General features: G+C 60.9%; 3 protein-coding genes across 3 annotated transcripts; 2 read left to right on the plus strand and 1 right to left on the minus strand.

The window, feature by feature from the left end:
• The first annotated feature begins 6 nt into the window (after positions 1-6).
• Positions 7-2196, plus strand: PTGES3L (prostaglandin E synthase 3 like). Its single transcript, XM_056362626.1, has 7 exons — positions 7-171; positions 450-563; positions 703-769; positions 1095-1193; positions 1587-1676; positions 1782-1835; positions 2017-2196. The coding sequence occupies exons 1-7, from the start codon at positions 164-166 to the stop codon at positions 2026-2028; spliced, it is 444 nt and encodes a 147-aa protein (XP_056218601.1). The 5' UTR covers positions 7-163; the 3' UTR covers positions 2029-2196.
• A 177-nt stretch (positions 2197-2373) lies between these two features.
• Positions 2374-8576, plus strand: AARSD1 (alanyl-tRNA synthetase domain containing 1). The gene is made up of 13 exons (XM_056362604.1): positions 2374-2565; positions 2638-2760; positions 3253-3412; positions 3891-3948; positions 4289-4445; positions 4536-4652; positions 5345-5475; positions 5653-5719; positions 5913-6004; positions 6486-6540; positions 7125-7219; positions 7385-7516; positions 8403-8576. The coding sequence occupies exons 1-13, from the start codon at positions 2527-2529 to the stop codon at positions 8446-8448; spliced, it is 1272 nt and encodes a 423-aa protein (XP_056218579.1). The 5' UTR covers positions 2374-2526; the 3' UTR covers positions 8449-8576.
• A 2049-nt stretch (positions 8577-10625) lies between these two features.
• On the minus strand, positions 10626-14793 carry G6PC1 (glucose-6-phosphatase catalytic subunit 1). Its single transcript, XM_056362612.1, has 5 exons — positions 14501-14793; positions 13273-13382; positions 12548-12656; positions 12203-12318; positions 10626-11803 (listed from the first exon to the last, which is right to left on the minus strand). Exons 1-5 carry the CDS (start codon positions 14728-14730, stop codon positions 11292-11294), a joined length of 1077 nt encoding a protein of 358 aa, XP_056218587.1. The 5' UTR covers positions 14731-14793; the 3' UTR covers positions 10626-11291.
• Positions 14794-17831: the final 3038 nt, after the last annotated feature.

Below are 17831 nucleotides of genomic sequence, written 5' to 3' on the forward strand. Positions count from 1 at the left end.
CCCGCGGGGCCCCGGGGTTGCGGTCCGGGGCGGGGCGCTGGGCTGGCGAGTGGGCCGCGAGGTGACCGCGACCGGCCCGGCCCGACCGCCCCCCCCGCCCACGCTGCCACCCCCCGCTGACGCCCCCCGGCCCAAAATAGCGCGGGGCGGAGCCGGCACCGCCATGGCGAGGTGAGTGCGGCGGGACAGGACTGGACGGGGCAGGCAGTGTCCGTAGCCCCCGGGGCAGTGCCCGGGGGGTCGCTCCGTCGTGGCCCGGGGGCTAAGGCACCGGCAGGCAGGACCCTCCAGCGCGGGGCGGCGCGGGGAGCGAGGGCAGGCCGGCCTGCAGGGCTGGGGAGGGCCGGGAGGGGGGCCCGGCCAGCCCACTCCCCGCGGGCAGGGCACCCCCGGGGGACAGGGACCCGGCGGGGGGCGGCGGAGGCACCCCCGGCCCGCTCTCTGCACAGGCAGCCCGCCAAGACGCTGTGGTACGACCGCCCGCGCTACGTCTACCTGGAGTTCTGCGTGGAGGACAGCAGGGACGTCCAGGTCGTCATCGAGGAGCAGCGGCTGGTCTTCAGGTGGGCTGCCACCACCCTGCCCGGCGGGGCCGAGGGCCCCCCACCCGGCTGGCTCGCGGGGCTGGAGGGACCCCATCAGAGCCGGCTGCGCGTGGCCTCGGCCCCCTCCTAAGCCAGGCTGTTGGCGGTGTTTTGGCAGTTGCAAGAATGCAGACGGCGTGGAGTTCTACAATGAGATCGACCTGTATGCCAGGGTCAACTCCAAGGTGAGCCTTACCCCAGCAAACCGCTCACCGACAGCCTGCATCAGGCTCGGAGCTAAACCCAGCCTGTGCGGGGCTGAGCAGCACCGCTTGGCGTTGAATCCTGCCCGTTTCCCGAGAGCCTGAGTGGGGTGAACACCAGCCTGGGAGCCCTGGGCCTGAGCCCGGCGCTCACCGTGCTGCCTTGGGCCAAAACCAACCTGCCTCCCTGCTTCTGTGTCTCTCATGGCCTGCACGTGGCTGAGCTTTAATCCTGTGTGTGTCTGCAGTGGATTACAGAGAGGAGTCTGGCAGACGCTGAGGTGAGACACACCTGATCTCTTGTCAGGACTCACGGGAGAAGCGCTCTGACCGCTCCATCACGTGCTTTATGAGGAAGTGGAAGGAGAAAGTGGCCTGGCCACGCATCACCAAGGAGAACATCAAGGTGCGTGTGGCACAACAGCCAGGACCAGCCTCAGCACGTGTCCTGTCCTCACACAGCACCTCGCAGCCCCCGGGGAGCAACCTACCCCCGGGACAGACACCAGGGACCCCAGCAGAGCTTCCAAATAGCCCAACATCACGATCACCGCCATTCCATAGGCCTCTGCCCTCCAGGAAGGATGTGGCTCCCCTTTACCTTAACACACGCAGGGCCAGGGCCAGCACCGGCTGGCGAAGGGACACGCTCCCCTTTCTGCCCTTCCCCAGCCCCCTCGCCTGCGTGGGAGCAGCCTGCGCTCGCCCCACAGAGCAACCCCTGGGCTGCGAGGATGTGGGTGGGTGCTGCGGCCCCGCCGTGCCGCTCCCTCCCTCAGGAGATGCTCTCTGCCCACAGCCGGCCTGGCTCTCCGTGGACTTTGACAACTGGCGAGACTGGGAAGGGGACGAGGAGGTGGAGAGGGCCATGATGGAGCAGTACGCAGAGGTGAGCTGGGCCGCAGGCCTCGGGGTCCTGGGGTGTGTGGGCGGGTGCTCGGGATGGGGGGAGCCGGGCACCTGGAATCGCCACAGCCGGCTGTTCCCCATCCAGCTCCTGGAGAAGGTGACGGACAAAGGCCCCCCGCCAGCCATGGATGACCTGGATGTAAGTACGGCCTGCGGGCTGCTTCCCCCGAGCCTCCGGCTCCCGCTTGTCCCGGGACACCGGCAGCAGCTCCAGCTGCTCTGCTTGGGCTGCCGGTCCCGGGAGGGCCCGGCCGGTCCCTGCTGCCGTGGCCGGGGGCTGGCCAGCCCCTTCCCCAGCACCTCGCCCTTCCCTCCCGCAGGACGAGCTCTGAAGCCCGGCCCCCCGAGGACACCGCGGAGGCCTCCCGGTGCACCGGCAGCACGCGCTTCCGGGGGCCGCCCCAGCAGCTCCCCGCCGGGCCGTGACCCAGCCGGTCTCCGGTCTCCTGTGCCCGTTACCCGCGCGGGGCACGGGGCAATAAACGTGAGCTGCCACCGCAGCCTGTTGTCTGCTTGGGCCGCCGCCGCGTCAGTCACTGGGGAGCCGTCCCCCCCCACCGGCACCGGGTGCTCCTCCGCTCCCCGCCAGCCCCGTGTCACTCCGCGGTGGCCGTTCCGCTACCCGGCCCCGTGTCCCTTCTCGGCCGCCGTACCGGTTACCCAGCCCCGTGTCCCTCCTCGGCCGCCGTACCGGTTACCCAGCCCCGTGTCCCTCCGCTATCCGCTATCCAGCCCCGTGTCCTTCCGCGTCCGCCTTCCCGCTACCCGGCCCCGTGTTCCTCCGCGGTCGCCGTCACCGCCAGCCCCGTGTGTCCCCCCCGGCCATCGCCATGGTGTTCCAGTGCCAGCGGGACAGCTGGGCCCGACAGGTAGCGGCGGGGCAGGCGGGGGGGGTAGGGGGCGCCCGGGCCTCCCCTCACAGCTCCGCGTCTCTGTTGCAGTTCGCCACCCGGGTGGTGTCGTGCCGGGCGGCGGAGCTGCGGCCCGAGGGCGGCGGGGAGCCGGTGCGCGGTTTCCAGGTGGTGCTGGAGGACACCATCCTCTTCCCCGAGGGCGGCGGGCAGGTGCGGGCCGGGCCGGGCGGGGAGTTGGGGGCCGGGGCCGGGTGGGGGACAGACGTGGCCAGATGGGGGGGGGGGCGGAGCTGGGGGCCGGGAGCCGGAGCTGGGGGCCGGGGGCCGGAGCTGGGGGCCGGGGTCGGGGGCCGGAGCTGGGAGCTGGGCCGAGGCCGGGGGCTGGGGGGCTGGAGCTGGGGGCTGGGGTCGGGGGCCGGGGCCAAGCTGGTGCTGGGGCTGGGGGCTGGGCCGGGGGCTGGGGCTGGATGGGGGCAGACATGGCCAGGTGGGGGGGGCCGGGCGGGGGGCAGGTACGGCCAGGTGGGGGGCGCCGGGGCTGGGGGCCGGGGTCGGGCCAGGCTGGGGGCTGGGACCGGGTGGGGGCCAGACATGGCCACAATGGGGGCGGGGGGGGGGCTGGGCTGGGCTGGGGCTGGGGGACAGGTATGGCCAGGTGGGGGCAGGGGCCAGGCCAGCGGCACTGACCCCCTGTGTCCGCAGCCGGATGACCGCGGCCTCATCGGCGAGGTGCCGGTTCTGCGTGTGACCCGGCATGGCGCCGAGGCCGTCCACTTCGTGCAGACGGCGCTGGAGCCGGGCGCTGAGGTGCTGCTGTCGCTGGACTGGGAGCGCCGCTTCGACCACATGCAGCAGCACTCAGGTGCGTGCCCTGGCCTGACCGAGGGGTGTCCGGTGGCTGGCGGGGCCGCGGAGCCTCACCTGGCTTCACCCAGGCAGGGGGCATTCAGTGCCCAGCTGTCCCCACCCAGGTCCTGGCAGGGGGGCACTACCCCACAGCTCTGTGTGACCAGTCCATCCCCGGGGCCACTGAGGAGGGCAGGTGGCTCCCCTGCGGGCTCTCCTGGACTTGTGAACAATCCCGCTGCAAACAGGGGATGTTCAACCTGCTTCGAAGTCTTCAGCGTGCGCCGTGGGGCTCTCGGGATCTCAGGGCCCACGGGGTGATGGCCACTTCTTCTGTCTGCTCCTAAGCAGCAGCACAAGCCCCACAGCGCCAAGCGCACAGCTGGGCATTTGCAAATGGTGTGGGGAACATCAGCAGAAAAAATACGGTCTGACTGAAAATCATTTCTTGTATGCGGTGGTGCTCAAAGCTGTTGCTTGCACGTCTCTTCCAGGACAGCATCTCATCACTGCCGTCGCCGAACAGATGTTTGGATTCAAAACGACTTCATGGTGAGGGGAAAGGCTCCCTTAGACCCCCGGTCTTACCTTGCTTGGCACGTGCCACCGTGCTGGGCCGCAGGGAGCTGAGCATTGATAAATCAAAAACAGTTTGTCCTTGGACGTTTCCCTTGAGCTCAGAGGGCCTGGGAGAGGTGACTGAACTGGAGGACGCTCTGTCTTGTCCTCCTCCAGATGTTTGGTGTGCATCTGGTGTGCTGTAAATAGCAGGGAGAAGAGGGAAGTATGTTTTTAGTTGCCACGTTCCCAGCAGCGGGATGGCACGCAGTGCTGCACAGTGGGACCTTCCACTGCTCTTAGCTACAGCAGCAGATGTTCTTCATTGGTGCAGGGAGCTGGGCCGTCAGCGAAGTGTCATTGAGCTGGACACCCCCTCCATGACAGCAGAGCAAATAGAGACCCTGGAGAGGAGCGTGAATGAGAAAATCCGGGAGAGGGTGCCGGTGGTGGTGAGGGAACTGGCTGCAGATGACCCTGAAATTGAAACAGTGAGTGGTGGGGAGAGAACTGACGGTATCCACGGGACCAAAATAACTGCGGCGTGGATGTCACCTTGTTTGCCATTGTCCTTTTGCTAGGTGAGAAGCCGTGGTTTGCCCGATGACCACGTGGGGCCAGTGCGAGTTGTTGACATTGAAGGCATCGACTCCAACATGTGCTGTGGGACCCACGTCTCCAACCTGAGTGACTTGCAGGTGAGGGGCTGCAGCTGAGCTGCCGTCGAGGGCCTCGTTCCACACATTCAGACCTAGCACAGCGGGAGTCCCCGAGTTCCACGGTCTGCTGGAAATTGTCCCGATGGTAAAGGGAGTGGTGGAAGCCCCGTGCTGGGTGAGCCCCCGCAGGACTGCACACAGGTTGGCAGGCTTTGTCCGGTCAGCCAGGCTCATTTTTTTGTTAACAGAACTCGGCCCTTGGCTGTAGCAGTGATGTTTTCTGAACTGTCCGTGCCTCTGCAGAGGGCTCGTGGTATCTCTGCAGTATGGCGGTGCATTGCTGGGTGGCTAGCCATTTGTTCCCTCTGCTTAAATCACTGATATTTTGAGTGTCACGAATGAGATATCCTCTCTGCAGAGAGGTGGAGATAAAATTCTAGAGCCACCTTTAAGTGTTCCTGTCTTTTCAGTCATTTGTTGGAGCCTGTATCCCGGCAGAGGCATCCAAATGCACTGCAGAGTGCAGCGTGTGACTAGCAAATTGTATTAATTCCACTATATCACCATCCTTTGTTTTTTGTGTGTTGACCTTATGGTTGATTTTAATCGGTTTATTTTCACTGTCAGAGAGTCAATATACACGACAAGGCATAGCCTAGTAGGAACTGGCCACCTCTGTGAGTATAAGTGAAATACTGTTCTTTTCTGACAGGGGTGATTTTCTTTTTAAGGTTATTAAACTCCTTGGCACAGAAAAAGGGAAAAAGAACAAAACCAACTTGGTTTTCCTGACAGGAAACAGAGTGCTGAAGTCAATCGAACAAAGTCACAGCACTGAGAAGGCTCTAACCTCACTGCTCAAGTAATACCCTTTCCACTTTTGTTATTTCATCTTTATTGTTCCTTCTGACAAATATCACATAAGCCTCAGAGTACAACTACACGGTGCTTTTTGTGATGATACCTGTGTTTGCTCCTTTAAGAAATCCTTTCTTTGTCCTTTAGAGTAGGGATTCAAGTTCGCCTTGTGTTCTTTCAGAAACGGACCAGGTGAGCACATAGAGGCTGTGAAGAGACTGCAGAGTTCTGTGAAACTGCTTCAGAAGGTATGAGGATGGCTCAGAAAAGCAGGTTGTGCTGCTTCCTGTAGACGTGAGCTTTAGTCGTGATAACTGGGAATTGAATCGTAGGCATCTGTTTTTGTGGAAATGGTGAAAACTGCTCCGATCTCTGGGAACACTGTGTTCACAGTGACTTCTCCATCTGCAGCACAGTTTATTTGCTTTTTTTTTTTTTCAGAATAACTTGAACCTGCTTAGAGATATTGCTGTTTTGATAGCCCGGGACTTCAAGAGCAAACCTGTTCGAAGTCAGCTGTTTGTGTTACACAGGTATGGGAGAGTTCAGGGAAAAGGGTAAAACAGTATCTTGCACCTTTTATGGCAGTTCTCTCCGACACCTATTCAGGCTTGTTTCTCAAGGAAGAATACAGACAAGGTGAATAGAACTGCCTCAGCCTGCTGGAAGGTTGTGTGATGAAAGTTCATTTATTGTGTAAATAAAATTCAGTCACTGAATTCTCCTGGTTGTATAGCTAAACGGTCTTATCTGGTTTCTCTTTGCCCTTGAAATTTTTAAACAAAACCGAGGAGCTCTGTTTTTTAAAGATAAACACTTAAATAATTCCTAATATGTCCACAGGAATGCACAGAGAGGATTTAGATATATAGAAAAAACCCTAATCCCCATCCTAACAGCAAGAGGCCAAAACACAAGGCTTGATCAGGCCTTTGGTTTCTGGTTGATATTTTGGTCTCTAGTGGGGTTTTTTTGCTTTTTTTTCTGAAGTGCTTTTTTTACCCACCCATACAGGAAAGAGGGTGACTCTGAATTTATGAACATCATCGCTAATGAGATTGGGACAGAGGTGAGTCACTGATGAAGGCTGACCTGGCACCACTGGCTTTTTCCTTCAAGCTGTAGCCCAGGCGGGCACTGGCCAGGCTTCTGTTTGTACCGTAGTCACAAGCTACAGGTCCGTTTCCTTTCAGAAGTTAGTGAGGTGATTGTCCCCAGCAGCCTCGGTCTGCAGGGGAATCCTCGACAGCCAAGAGATGCAGCAGTGAAAATTCGGAGCCCTGGGGAAGAGCCTGTCCCCCCGAGAGCTGTACAGAACCTCTTTGGATGTGGACGGGATAGGATAGGACAGCTGTTTTAAAACAGAATATTTTAGTTGGAAGGGACCTACAACAATCATCTAGCCCAACTGCCAGCGTTTAACTGGGGATACCCCAGTACCTGTTCTGTCCCCCGCAACATATGATTGAACGTGAAAGGTTCAAAAGCCCCCCTTTCCTTTTACTTTCTTCAAGTTGAGTCTCTGTCTTGGTAATGCACACAAACTGCTGAATTGTTGGCATGCTTGGGGTCCTGTGGCCAGGGTCTCTGTCCTCTTCCCAGACCAGGGGGGCAGTGGTTATTCCACAGCAGGACCCTTCTCTCTGTCCACAGGAGACCCTGCTGTTCCTGACTGTGGGAGATGAAAAAGAAGCAGGACTCTTTCTTCTAGCTGGACCTGTTGAAGCAGTTGAGAATTTAGGTCCCAGGTAATGCGTTCTATGGTTTCTTTAAAATTAGTAGGAATGCTAATGTTGCAGACTAAGCAGCTGAGCAGTATAATTAGGGCACGGATCCTTGTTTGGGTCTGGAGCAGGTTAGGCTGGGCAGCTCTCTTCTCTGCGAGTGGCCTTCAGCCCGTACTGTTGCTGCAGGGTGGCAGAGCTGCTGGGAGGCAAAGGAGCTGGGAAGCGAGGCCGCTTTCAGGGCAAGGCGACCAAGATGAGTCGGCGAGGAGAAGTGCAAGCTCTGCTCCAGGAATTTGTCAGCCACCGAAGCCCTGAAGCGTAAGGAACAATTCTCAAAGTCTTCCCTGCTTTGCATAAGCTCCACCACCTTCTCTCCCAGAGAATAAAGACATTAAACCCAGGAGCTGGTGTGCATATGCTCTGTGTGAGCTGATTTGGTGCTCGTGGAAAACTGGGGGAGGGCGTCTGCCATCCAGGCTTTGCTGCAAGGCATCTTTCATTTCTTCAGACAAATGGTACACAGTCTTAAGTGATTAAAAGTAGTCATTATTTAACTACTTTGTAGGCTTCCTAAAACGAAGAGCGGGGCCCTCCTGTTTGCAGTACATTGTGGCTTTTTACTTTGTACCAGTTGCTGAGGAATAATTGCTTTGTGAGCACATCAGACTTACAAGCTGGATGACCTTAAAAAAATCAGAACAGTGGTATGAAGCAGAGAGTTTGAGTATGGTATTTGCCAACAATCGCAGGGAAAATGAATCAGGCTTTTGCTGCTGGAATTTTGTAGGGAGAAGAAGGGATGAAATCAGGCAGGAATGGGAGGGATGCTCAGATTAGTAAATCCCCCTTAAAAGACCAAACTAAGAAGCTCACCGGTTATAGCTGCCTACAGAACTGGGAGGCAAGATGACAAGATGTTACCAAGCCTGTGAGCAAGGAAGGAAGAGGGCACCAAAGGCCAAGGCTCCATGAGCCCTTTCTTAAAAAAAAAGGACCTGACATTTTTTTTCCTGGCTATTGGGAAATCTGCGGATGCAGGAGGTCTGAGGGTGTGTGTGCTGATGCCACTGTCACGGCTCCTCGCTGCTGCCCAGCGTGCAGGGTCGCTGCTGAGCTCTGGGCTCAGTGGTCGCTGTGGCCCCAGCTGCAGCGCTGCCGGGAGCAGCTGGCGGGTAACACCGGCTTTGTCACTGCGGTCCCACAGCTCCACTGCGGTACCATCGAATATGTTGCTGCAAAAGGGAATCTGATCCGTTTCCAGTTGGCCTGGCAGAACCATGTTGACACACACCCGCTCACTCTGCATGGATAGAAGCAGCCACCCGGTGCCTTGGTTTGCAGGCAGACAGAAAACCCTATTAAAGTTGTTTGAGCTGCACGTTGGGCGTTTCTTGTAGGTATGTGCTCGAACATTTCCTTCAGTTCTGTCACTGTGAGTTTGAGCTGTCATTACCGTTCTCTTCTCCCCAGCAGTGGCCTCTGCCTCTGCAAGAATATCTCATGTTCAGTTGTTTTCCACGGTAAGAAATGCCCCTACAGAAAAGCAGCAACCTGGCCTGAGCATTGCTCTGAGCAAGTTGGGACCGTCGGTGATGGGTGGCATACAGCTGACACACCGCTTGCTATGCTAGTCCTCAAACTGTGGCGTTGTCCAAGCCCGTGCCTACGGCTCCTGAGCGTCCCCTTCGAACAGCAGCTGTTCCTGGAGTCCCCCAAGTAGAATCTGCAGCTTTCTGTGCACAGGGGCCCGGGCACCAGGCTGTGCTGGTGGTGCCTTGTCTTCACCGCACCCAGGGTGGCATCTTCCCGATCCTACTCCCGGCCTTCCAGCACGCTGTACCTGGCCTTCGCTGTGGGGTAGCTGGCAGAGGAACCGAGCCCGCAGCTGTCCTCCAGCAGGTCACCCCCGCTCTCATCTCCCGTCCCCACTGCAGCTGCCTTGGTTCCCCTCTTCCCCTCCAGCTCCCACCACACGAACAGGACGTGAGTTCAGAAGTCTCCGGCAACCAAACTCATTTCTGAGGGAGTATCGTCGCTAACGCTCAGCGAAAGGGGGCTGTTCCCCACCCGGTGCCTCGGCCCGGAGGGGGGCAAGCTTTCTGCAGGCTCGGCCAAGCGCAGCAAAGGGCGCAGCAAAGGGCGCAGCCCTGGATCATCAGCTGGGGTAGGGCAGCTGGACCGGAGAGCGGGCGCTCCTTCGGCTGGCATCCTTCCCCTTGCTGGGGTGCACTTGTTACCCGTCTGTTTTTGAACATCAGGACTTTCTCCAGCTAATGCAGGTGTAAACTCCCCGTGGATCAGGGTGAGCTACCCCCCAGTGTTTCGTCAGCTTGTCCGTTCTGCCAGGCTGGGTCCTGCAGCTGATGCAATCTCGGCTGCAGAGACTGAAGGGCGCTGTGGAGCCACAGTGTGAAAAAGCACCACAGGTAATTTGGGATTTTTTCCCACTTTCTTGCTAGAAAATGACAGGTTCATTCCAGGTGTTGTTAATAAACAGAAATAGAAAGGAAACCTCTGCCCTAAGGAGATTTATCTGTCACGAACACAGAGGCTGGCAGTAGCCCCAGCACGCAGGGTGTCCACACGCAGCTAACGCGGATGCTGTTCCCTCCATCGGCTCTGGTTGCCCCGTACTGATCCTTCCTGGTCGAGATAAGCACTGGGCCGAGCCTGGCCGCTCCCAGCTGGAGTAAACTGGGGGGGATGTGTGTGTGCTGATCTGGGTAACCTTTCTACAGAGGCTGAGCTCCGTACCGAGCGAGAGCCGCAGCACGTTTTGCCGTGGGAGGTGTTTTAGTGTGGATGGGTGTTAGCGTGGGGTTCTGCTGACGTGCCCTTTGGTCAGAGGGAAGGTGCCCTCCCACCTGACAGCTCTCGCTGTTTCGGTGCCAGGGGGCTCCCACCAGGCGCTGATGGCCCATCCATCCATGGCAAGACAACGGATGCTGGGCACCATCTCCCAAAGGCGCTGCAGGACCTGGGCAGGGGAGGTGGCACGTCCTGGGTGCCACAGCAAAGAGCACTGGTGATGCTTATCACGAGGTATGGGCTAAATGCTGCAGGAACTGGTGTTTTGGGGGAGATGCCGTGCATGCACACGGGCAGTCTGGCCGGGAGAAAGTATCTGAGGTGACAGGAGTGTGTCTCCTGGCACAGGGTGCACCCAGAGACCCTGGATGAATGGTGCAAAAAGCAGCTTGTCCCCACCCCGCTGTGCTGGCTGCGTTTGCACCCAAGGGTGAAAGGCAACAAGGAGCAGGGAGCCTGGCGCTGCCTTTCCCGGCGGTTTGGCTGAGCCTGGCAGGTGATGGTAGGAGCAGGGCACCAGGAGAGACGTCCTTCCTCCAACGCCAGCAGCAGCCCCTGTGCCGGGGAGCCGATCCCCCATCCTGCCTCACCGGCCACCAACATCTCTGAACTCACCAGCTAAACACACCTTCAGCTTTAATAAAATCCCCCTGTTTACAGACACCCGTATGTATGTGTGTGTATGGATACACATTATTTCTGTATACACACACATGCATACGTGTACCCCATGCTGCTCACGCAGCAGTGAATCCCCGACACCTCGGGGCTGGGGGGGCTCCCGCAAGCCGGCACTTTATCTCCAGATCACGGTGTCTGCTTGTTCCTGTAACAGCTGCCTTACCAGCAGACCCTGAGCACCCATGGGTGAGCACCCTGCTCCCGGTGGAGCCGTCCCCAGCCCTGCAGTGTGGAGGTGACACGTCCCCATCAGCTGCAGGGGAGCACAGGGTCTTCCTGCTGCTGCTGCTGGGTCCCGGGCTGATGACCCCCACCCGTGGGCATGGGAAGGGCAGCAGGAGAGCCCTGGGAGTGTGGGGCTCACCGTGCCATCAGCTGGCCACAGACCGCCCGAGCCTACGGCACGACTGGCATTGTGGGTCCGTGCTGCAGGAGCCAGCCGGCAGCGCCGCCAGCCCAGCCTTCGTGGTCCGCTCCTGGTGTGGAGTCACCCCGTGCAGGTCTAGTGGGGTGGCTGGGGTGCACCCATGGTCTGTTGGGTGCCCCCAAGCCTGGAGCCGGGGCGGCCACCTGCCTGGGCATGCCGTTACCTGCGGGGACACCCCTAGACACCCTTCTTGTGCTGCACGGCCAGGAGCTGCGAGATGCAGTAGGGGATGAGGCCGACGGTGGCCAGTGGCACGGCTGCGCTCTTGCAGAAGGAGAGGATGTAGAAGAGCAGCTGCATGTGGGAGGGTGGCTTGAAGGCATCGAAGAAGTGTAGGACCAGGAGGGAGGCGGCAATGCAGCCCAGGCGGAAGGGCAGCTGCTGGCCCTGCTTCCCCCGGCAGCTCTCCAGGTACATGTGGGAGTTGAGGGCCAGCCCCAGCCCAAAGAGGATGCCCAGGTTACGGAGGAGGCTGGCAAAGGGGGTGGTGTCGATGTGGACCCACTCGGGGTGGGTGCACCACCTCTGCGCCTTCTCCAGAGTCCAGAGCAGGTCCACGCCGAGCACCCGCAGCAGCAGGTAGAAGCCCAGGGCGAAGCTGAAGAGGAAGAAGGTGATGCCCAGGTACTGGCGGAGGCTGGCGTGGTAGATGTAGCGGATGTGCTGGAAGGTCTTGGCCACGGCCATCCCTGCCAGTAAAGAAGGGGGAGAGGAGGCGGCGCTGAACAGCGAGCCATCGCCTGCCACGGGGCGGTGGAGCTGAGCGGGTCCCGCAGCCCTGGGCACTTTGGTGGGGAGCATGTGCCAGGGGCTACCCAGGTGCTTCCACATGGTGCTGACTGCCCCGACGGCCACCGCTGCGCCCCTTGGCTGGCTCCCTCGCCTGGTGACGACCCTTTCACACCCCAAGCCTGCCCTGCCTGTGCCCCTCAGAGCCCAGCAGCAGCCCCCCGCACCCTGCCCGTCCCCCTGGGACTCGTGTCTCAACCAGGGCAGGGACAAAGCCGTGCTCTGGCGGGCATCCAGTGCTGCTGGTGTTGCGGTCCAGCACTGCCGTGGGGAAGGGGACAGGGGTCCAATATACTCACCTGAGATGACCCCCGCGATGACCTGATGGGGGAAGTGGGCAGCAATGAAGACCCGGGACAGGCAGACACAGACCTGAACTGCCCAGAACCCCGTCCAAAGCACCGTCCACAGCACCCTGCGAGGGGCAGGCGGCCACATCAGTGCCAGAGCTGGCTCATGTTGTCTGGGGTACCACCGTCATGTACCCCCAGCAGTGCCTGGCCACCTGCCGAGCCCACCCTCACGCACAGCCCACCCAGGGGGACCCATCCCAGCTCTCTGTCCACAGCCTTGTGCCTCGCCGGGCTCGGCTGCGCGCCCATTGGCTCTGGAGCAGCCTCTGCCCAGGATGGCGCACGGCTTACCAGTATTTGAGTGTCCTCGACTGCTTCTTCCCCATGGCAGTGGAGAGGAGGGCTGTCACCATGACATAGTACACGCCTGCTGCGCCCATGGCGTGGCCAGAGGGGCTCCCTGGGCCAGAAGAGAGCCCCAGGTGAGACCCCGTTGCAGAGCAGGCTGCATCCGAGGGCTCCCAGGCAGCAGCCCCAACACCAGGGGCTGCAGCACCAGCTGGCATGGCACCCAGCACCCGTCCCCAGCGCAGGCAAGGCTGGAGCAGGGCACAGCATGGCAGGGGCACTGTGGGAGCATCGTTCCGGCTCCGTGGCCTGTCTGCCAGGCGAGGCTGGGCAGAGGGCACCGACCGTGCCTGACGGCTGACGCTGAGCGCGCCGGGGATGCCTGCAGCCCTTCCCTGGCTCCCACGGAGAGCCACGGGCAAAGTACAGGCAAAGTCGCTCCACTTCCCCATGGAGCAGCTGCTCGCGTTCGGGGTCAGAGCACAGAGCACAGCCCCGGCACGGGCCAAGGCAGTGGCTGAGCACCGGCAGGGGCTTGTGCTGAACCGCCACGTCTGTGCCGAGGGTCAAGGTCTGCAGGCACGGCCGGCGGCCCCAGGAGCATGGTGGGGCCCAACGCCGCGGCTGTGGCCGTGCCAGCGCACCCCCCCTCCCTGTGGGGACAGACCCGGAGTGGGGAGCTGCACGTGCAGGTCCCCCTGGGCAAACGCCAGGGCTGGGGTCCCTACCGGGGCCGGTCTCGCAGGTGAGTGGGAACTGCTGGATCTCTGGGGCAGAGGTGTTGCTGTAATAGTCGGTCTCGTGGACCCACCAGTACGGTCTCTCCCCAAAGAGGATCCTGAAAAGAAAGGAGAAAGGGAGCTGTAGGGGTCCTGGGCACCAGAGCAGGTGGGCACAGCTGTGGTTTCAGCTCTGGCCTGGGAGGTGGGAGAGGCAAAGGACCCATGAGCGGTCCAGGGCATCCCAACAGGCACAGCATCCAGCTGGTCACTCGGTCCTGACAGCTGACGCTGTGGGTCTGTGTCCCCATCCCCGGCCCCTGGAGGGGAAGAGTAAGAACTTGCTGGGGGCAAGTCAGCACACTGGGAAAGAGGAGCAGTGTCCGCTCGCTCTTTTTCAGGCCAAGAGCAACTGTGTCGTGGTGGCAACAGAGGCAGAGGCCACCGGTCCCTGTCACACGTGCAGGCAGCATGGGCATCCCAAGGGATTTGAGCTGCGGGGCAGGCACAGAGCCAGCACCCTCCCCCCGCCCCACACTGCTGGGTGCTGCCACAGGGACGTGGGACACAGCCTGTGCAGGGGGGGCACACTCAGCCCCCAGCCCCTGGGATGCTGAAATGCAGCTGCAGGGATGGCACCGCGCTGTGCCACAGCCCACTGCCCGTGGGGGCGGCACCCACAGCTGCCTGCTAACACCGAACCCTGCCAGGGTGGATCAGCGCCGCGGTACTGGCGCTGCCGACGAAGCTGTCCCATGCCCAGAGCAGTGGCTGGGTCCCTTGCACGCTCCCCACCATGGCTCCCTTTGCATCAGCGATACCAGCGTTACCAGCCGTGGAAAGGATGGAGATATCCGCATCTTGGCTTACCCATGGGAAACACTCAGGAAACTACCTGGAGGAGCTCCAAGTCCTGATGCCACATATCAGAGCCGTGCCAGGCTGCCTCCATGCCCTGCCCCCATCCGCCCCCCATGGCAAGGGGCTCTATGCAGCCCCCAAACAGAACTGCAGCCCCAGCTGACGGCGAAGGGGTCTGTTTGCAGGAGGCTCTATCCTCCTGCCTGGTTTCTTGGAAACACGGCTCGGGAAGGCGCAACCAGTGCCACCGCCAAGCTGGGGGCCAGACTCTGCTCTTTGTCTTACAGCAGTGTCAAGGCTGAAAGCGCACATCTGGTCCGCGTTAGTCCAGCTGTGCCAACACGCCCGGAGGGAGCCGTGGCACAGGGCCACTCACCACTTGAAGACGAGATTGAGCCAGTCACCGATCACGGCCACCCAGATCAGCCTGATGCCCACCAGCTCGCTGAGGTGGAACCAGATAGGGAAGAGGACGAAGAAAGCATTCCTGAGGTCAGCGGCGAAGGAGATGAAGAGGAACCAGTCCTGGGAGCCCTGGAAGCGCTCCTGCAGCCAGCGCGTTGCCTGGATGCCCGTGTCGTGCAGGTGGTTCATGGTGGTCTCCATCCTCCTCGGTGGCCGCGGCCCCTCGGTGCCGCTCGGGCTGTCCCGCGCGCCTCTGCGCTGCCAGGGTTTTATACTCTGCAGGGTCTTGTTTGCCGCGGGCAGGTCGCTTGTCCCAGCGCTGATCTTTGGACCCCAAACCACTTTTGCCAAAGGTGCATCACCCGGGGGTTGTTACAAACATGTTTGGAACAACTTACGTAAAAGGGAAAAACAGGCTTTGAGGGGGGAGCTGAGCGTGGGGTGCTCGGGCACCAGCGCCTTAACCCTTCCCTGCACCGTGTCCACACGTGGGGGGATCCTGCAGCCCGATCCTGCCCGGTACAACAGTTCGGCTGCTCCTGCAGAACCAGCGTTTGCTCCGTTACCAGGGAGGCGAACAGCACCGCGCTGCCGTGGCCCGGAGCGGTGATGGTGACGCTTCTCCCATCCCTCTGCCATCACCCCAGGCACCACCGCAGCATCGCAGGGATGCGCAGGAACATAGACTGGGTGGTGTGTGGAGTGGAGGGTGCCTGCCCACCGCCCCAACCTCAGCTGAAACCTCCAGCCGGTGAAAGCACCTAGCTGCCATGACGTTTGCCAGGCTGATTTAACCAGGACTCTGCATAACTGGAAAATTTCCAAGTCACTTCTGGAGCTCCCCGCAGCCTCAGAGAGTGAGGCTCCGGGGAGCTCCTGGCTGCCAGAGATGTTTTTCTGATGTCTGGTGTGGGGTTAAAGGACCTTTGTAAATAAGGTCCCCAGCCAGGGAAGGCATTCCTCCCAGCACAGCTCCCCCACATTAACTCCTTCCTGCACAGAACTGCCCCATCAAACCCTGGCTGTGGGGACTTGGCCAAACACACTACTGGTCCCATAGTGCCGGATCCCTGCAGGCAGCCTTTCCCCCCGGCCACGCTGTGCTGTCGCTGGCAGCAGTGCTGGCACCACGGCTTTACCGTCCTGGTCCTCCTGGGATGGTAGCAGGGAATGAGTAACGTGGGGAGTTGTTCCCAGGAGCCTGAGGACACAGGGTCAGCCTGGCAAGAGAAATCACCTTCCCCAGCCCTGGCTGTGCATCCTGCTGGTGCACGGACACGCAACCCCATGGCAGCGGCACGGGGTGCCCAGCCACTGCCTGCCACAGCAAAACGGGCAGCTGCCCGTTGGTGGGGGAACAGGCAACAAGGCGTTAATGATTAGCAGCCAGTGAAAATGCATCACTTATCTCCCTCCTCCTCGAGAAAGTTCAGGTCAAGATCCTTGAACCGCTACCCTGTGAGTGCACCATGGCGCTGAGCAGGCAGAGCTCACATCCAGCGCTGCAGCAGGCAGCCCCCTGCCCTCTTGCCCTGCGATGGGGAGCCACGGGGTCTAACACGCAAAAACATTGCGATGCTTCGATCCTTCCTCCCCGGGGTACAGGCACCAGGCTGAGGAATCAGGATCATGTGTGCAAACGGGGGTGCTCTGAAGGAGGATGGATGAGCAGCGCTGTGCCCCTGGCGGGGGCTGCCAGGGCAGACCTTCGGTCATGGACCAGCAATGTCCATGCTCTGCCGGCCATGGCCGTGTCCCCAAGGAGCTTCCCGGCAGGCGGCGGCACCCGGGATCCCTCCTGCTGTCCTCGTCCCGCTTCACACCAGAGCTGATGCTCCCGGGCAAAGGGAAACGTGGGCACGGCCAAAACCTGCCCCTACACTCAGCACCCTTGGTCCAGGCTGGCCTGATCCAGGGATGGAGCGTGGACGGAGCAGCCTCGCTGTGCCGGGGAGTGGGGCCAGGGGAGTGCCGGGGTGCTCAGGGCTGCAGAGGGTGGGGGGCAGCACGGGGGGCTCACACTGGTCCTGCCGAGCGGCAACGACCCAGCTGCTGTCAGTGAACTGGAACTGCACGTGGAGGAAAGTCAGGCCCCTGGAGAGAGGCGCTGGATGCGCTGCAGGATCAGTCCCAGCTGCAGGATCAGCTCCAGCTGCAGGATCAGTCCCAGCTGCAGGATCAGCCCCAGCTGCAGGATCAGCCCCGGCTGCAGGATCAGCCCCAGCTGCAGGATCAGCCCCGGCTGCAGGATCAGTCCTGGCTGCCGTGTCCCTGCCCCAGGCTGATCCTCCCCAGCCCTCCCAGCCTGGCCTTACTGACCCCAGGGGAGATGGACCCAGTGTCCCACCCCCGGACTGAGCTCCCAACCTACAAAAAAAAATCCTCAACAAAGCAGATGTTTGCACAGAAATGGATTACTCTTGCAAAACAAATCCCCCAACAAATCATTCCAGGGTCCTCAACCGAGAGTAGCTTTGGCCGGCATGAAGGAATGCAACAGACTTGGCTTCCGTGTCAAAAATATTTTGAAACAGTCAGCATTAAGTTCTCCCTGAGAGATTTTTACAGCAGAAAACGAGGGCAAAAGGTGTTGGGGGATGGGGATTAGCATGCTCCAGTCCCCTTGGAAAGAGTCACCGCAGGAAAACTGGGGCCGCAGGGGGAGAGGCGAGGAAATGGGACGGGAGCTGCCACCTCCTCCCTCCTGGCACGGTGGGGGCTGCTGCATGGGAACGTGCACGACGCGCTGCGATGGAGCCCAGCATCCCACGCCGCGGTGGCCCGGCCGCACGTGCCGCAGGGCTGGCCTGTGCCGGAGCTGCCGGCGCCCATGGCAGAGCTTTCCCAGCACCGGCTCCGTGCCCTGGGCTTCGGGTAAAGCCCTGGCCCCACAGCTGCTGCGCAGAGCCAGGGCAGGTCAGGGTGGGGGAGGGTGCTGACCTGGGCATCGCACGGTTTTGCATCCTGGCCCATTTGGCTGCCAGCTCTGGGAATGCCGTGCCAGGCTCTGGCTGCTCCCCTGTGCCAGGCAGGCGTGCTGGCAGCACCGCTGGCCAGGGACATGCATCCTGAACTGGCTGGGGTGACTTTCCCAGGGGAGGAACAGGGCCAGGGTGGGGGTGCCTTAATTCTGTACTGGGGTGGCACAACGAGCTGGCACCCAGGAGCTGTGTGCCTGCAGCGGCTGGCTCGGGGACACAGCGTCCCCGCGATTCCCAAGGTGCCAGATGCAGCTATGGGAGGTGCGGCGCACGTGGGTGCTGTAACATAACGTGCTGCATGCGGTGCCAGGGTTTCATCCA

The sequence above is a fragment of the Falco biarmicus genome, chromosome 17 (genome assembly GCF_023638135.1).
Source record: "Falco biarmicus isolate bFalBia1 chromosome 17, bFalBia1.pri, whole genome shotgun sequence".
Lineage (NCBI taxonomy): Eukaryota > Metazoa > Chordata > Aves > Falconiformes > Falconidae > Falco > Falco biarmicus.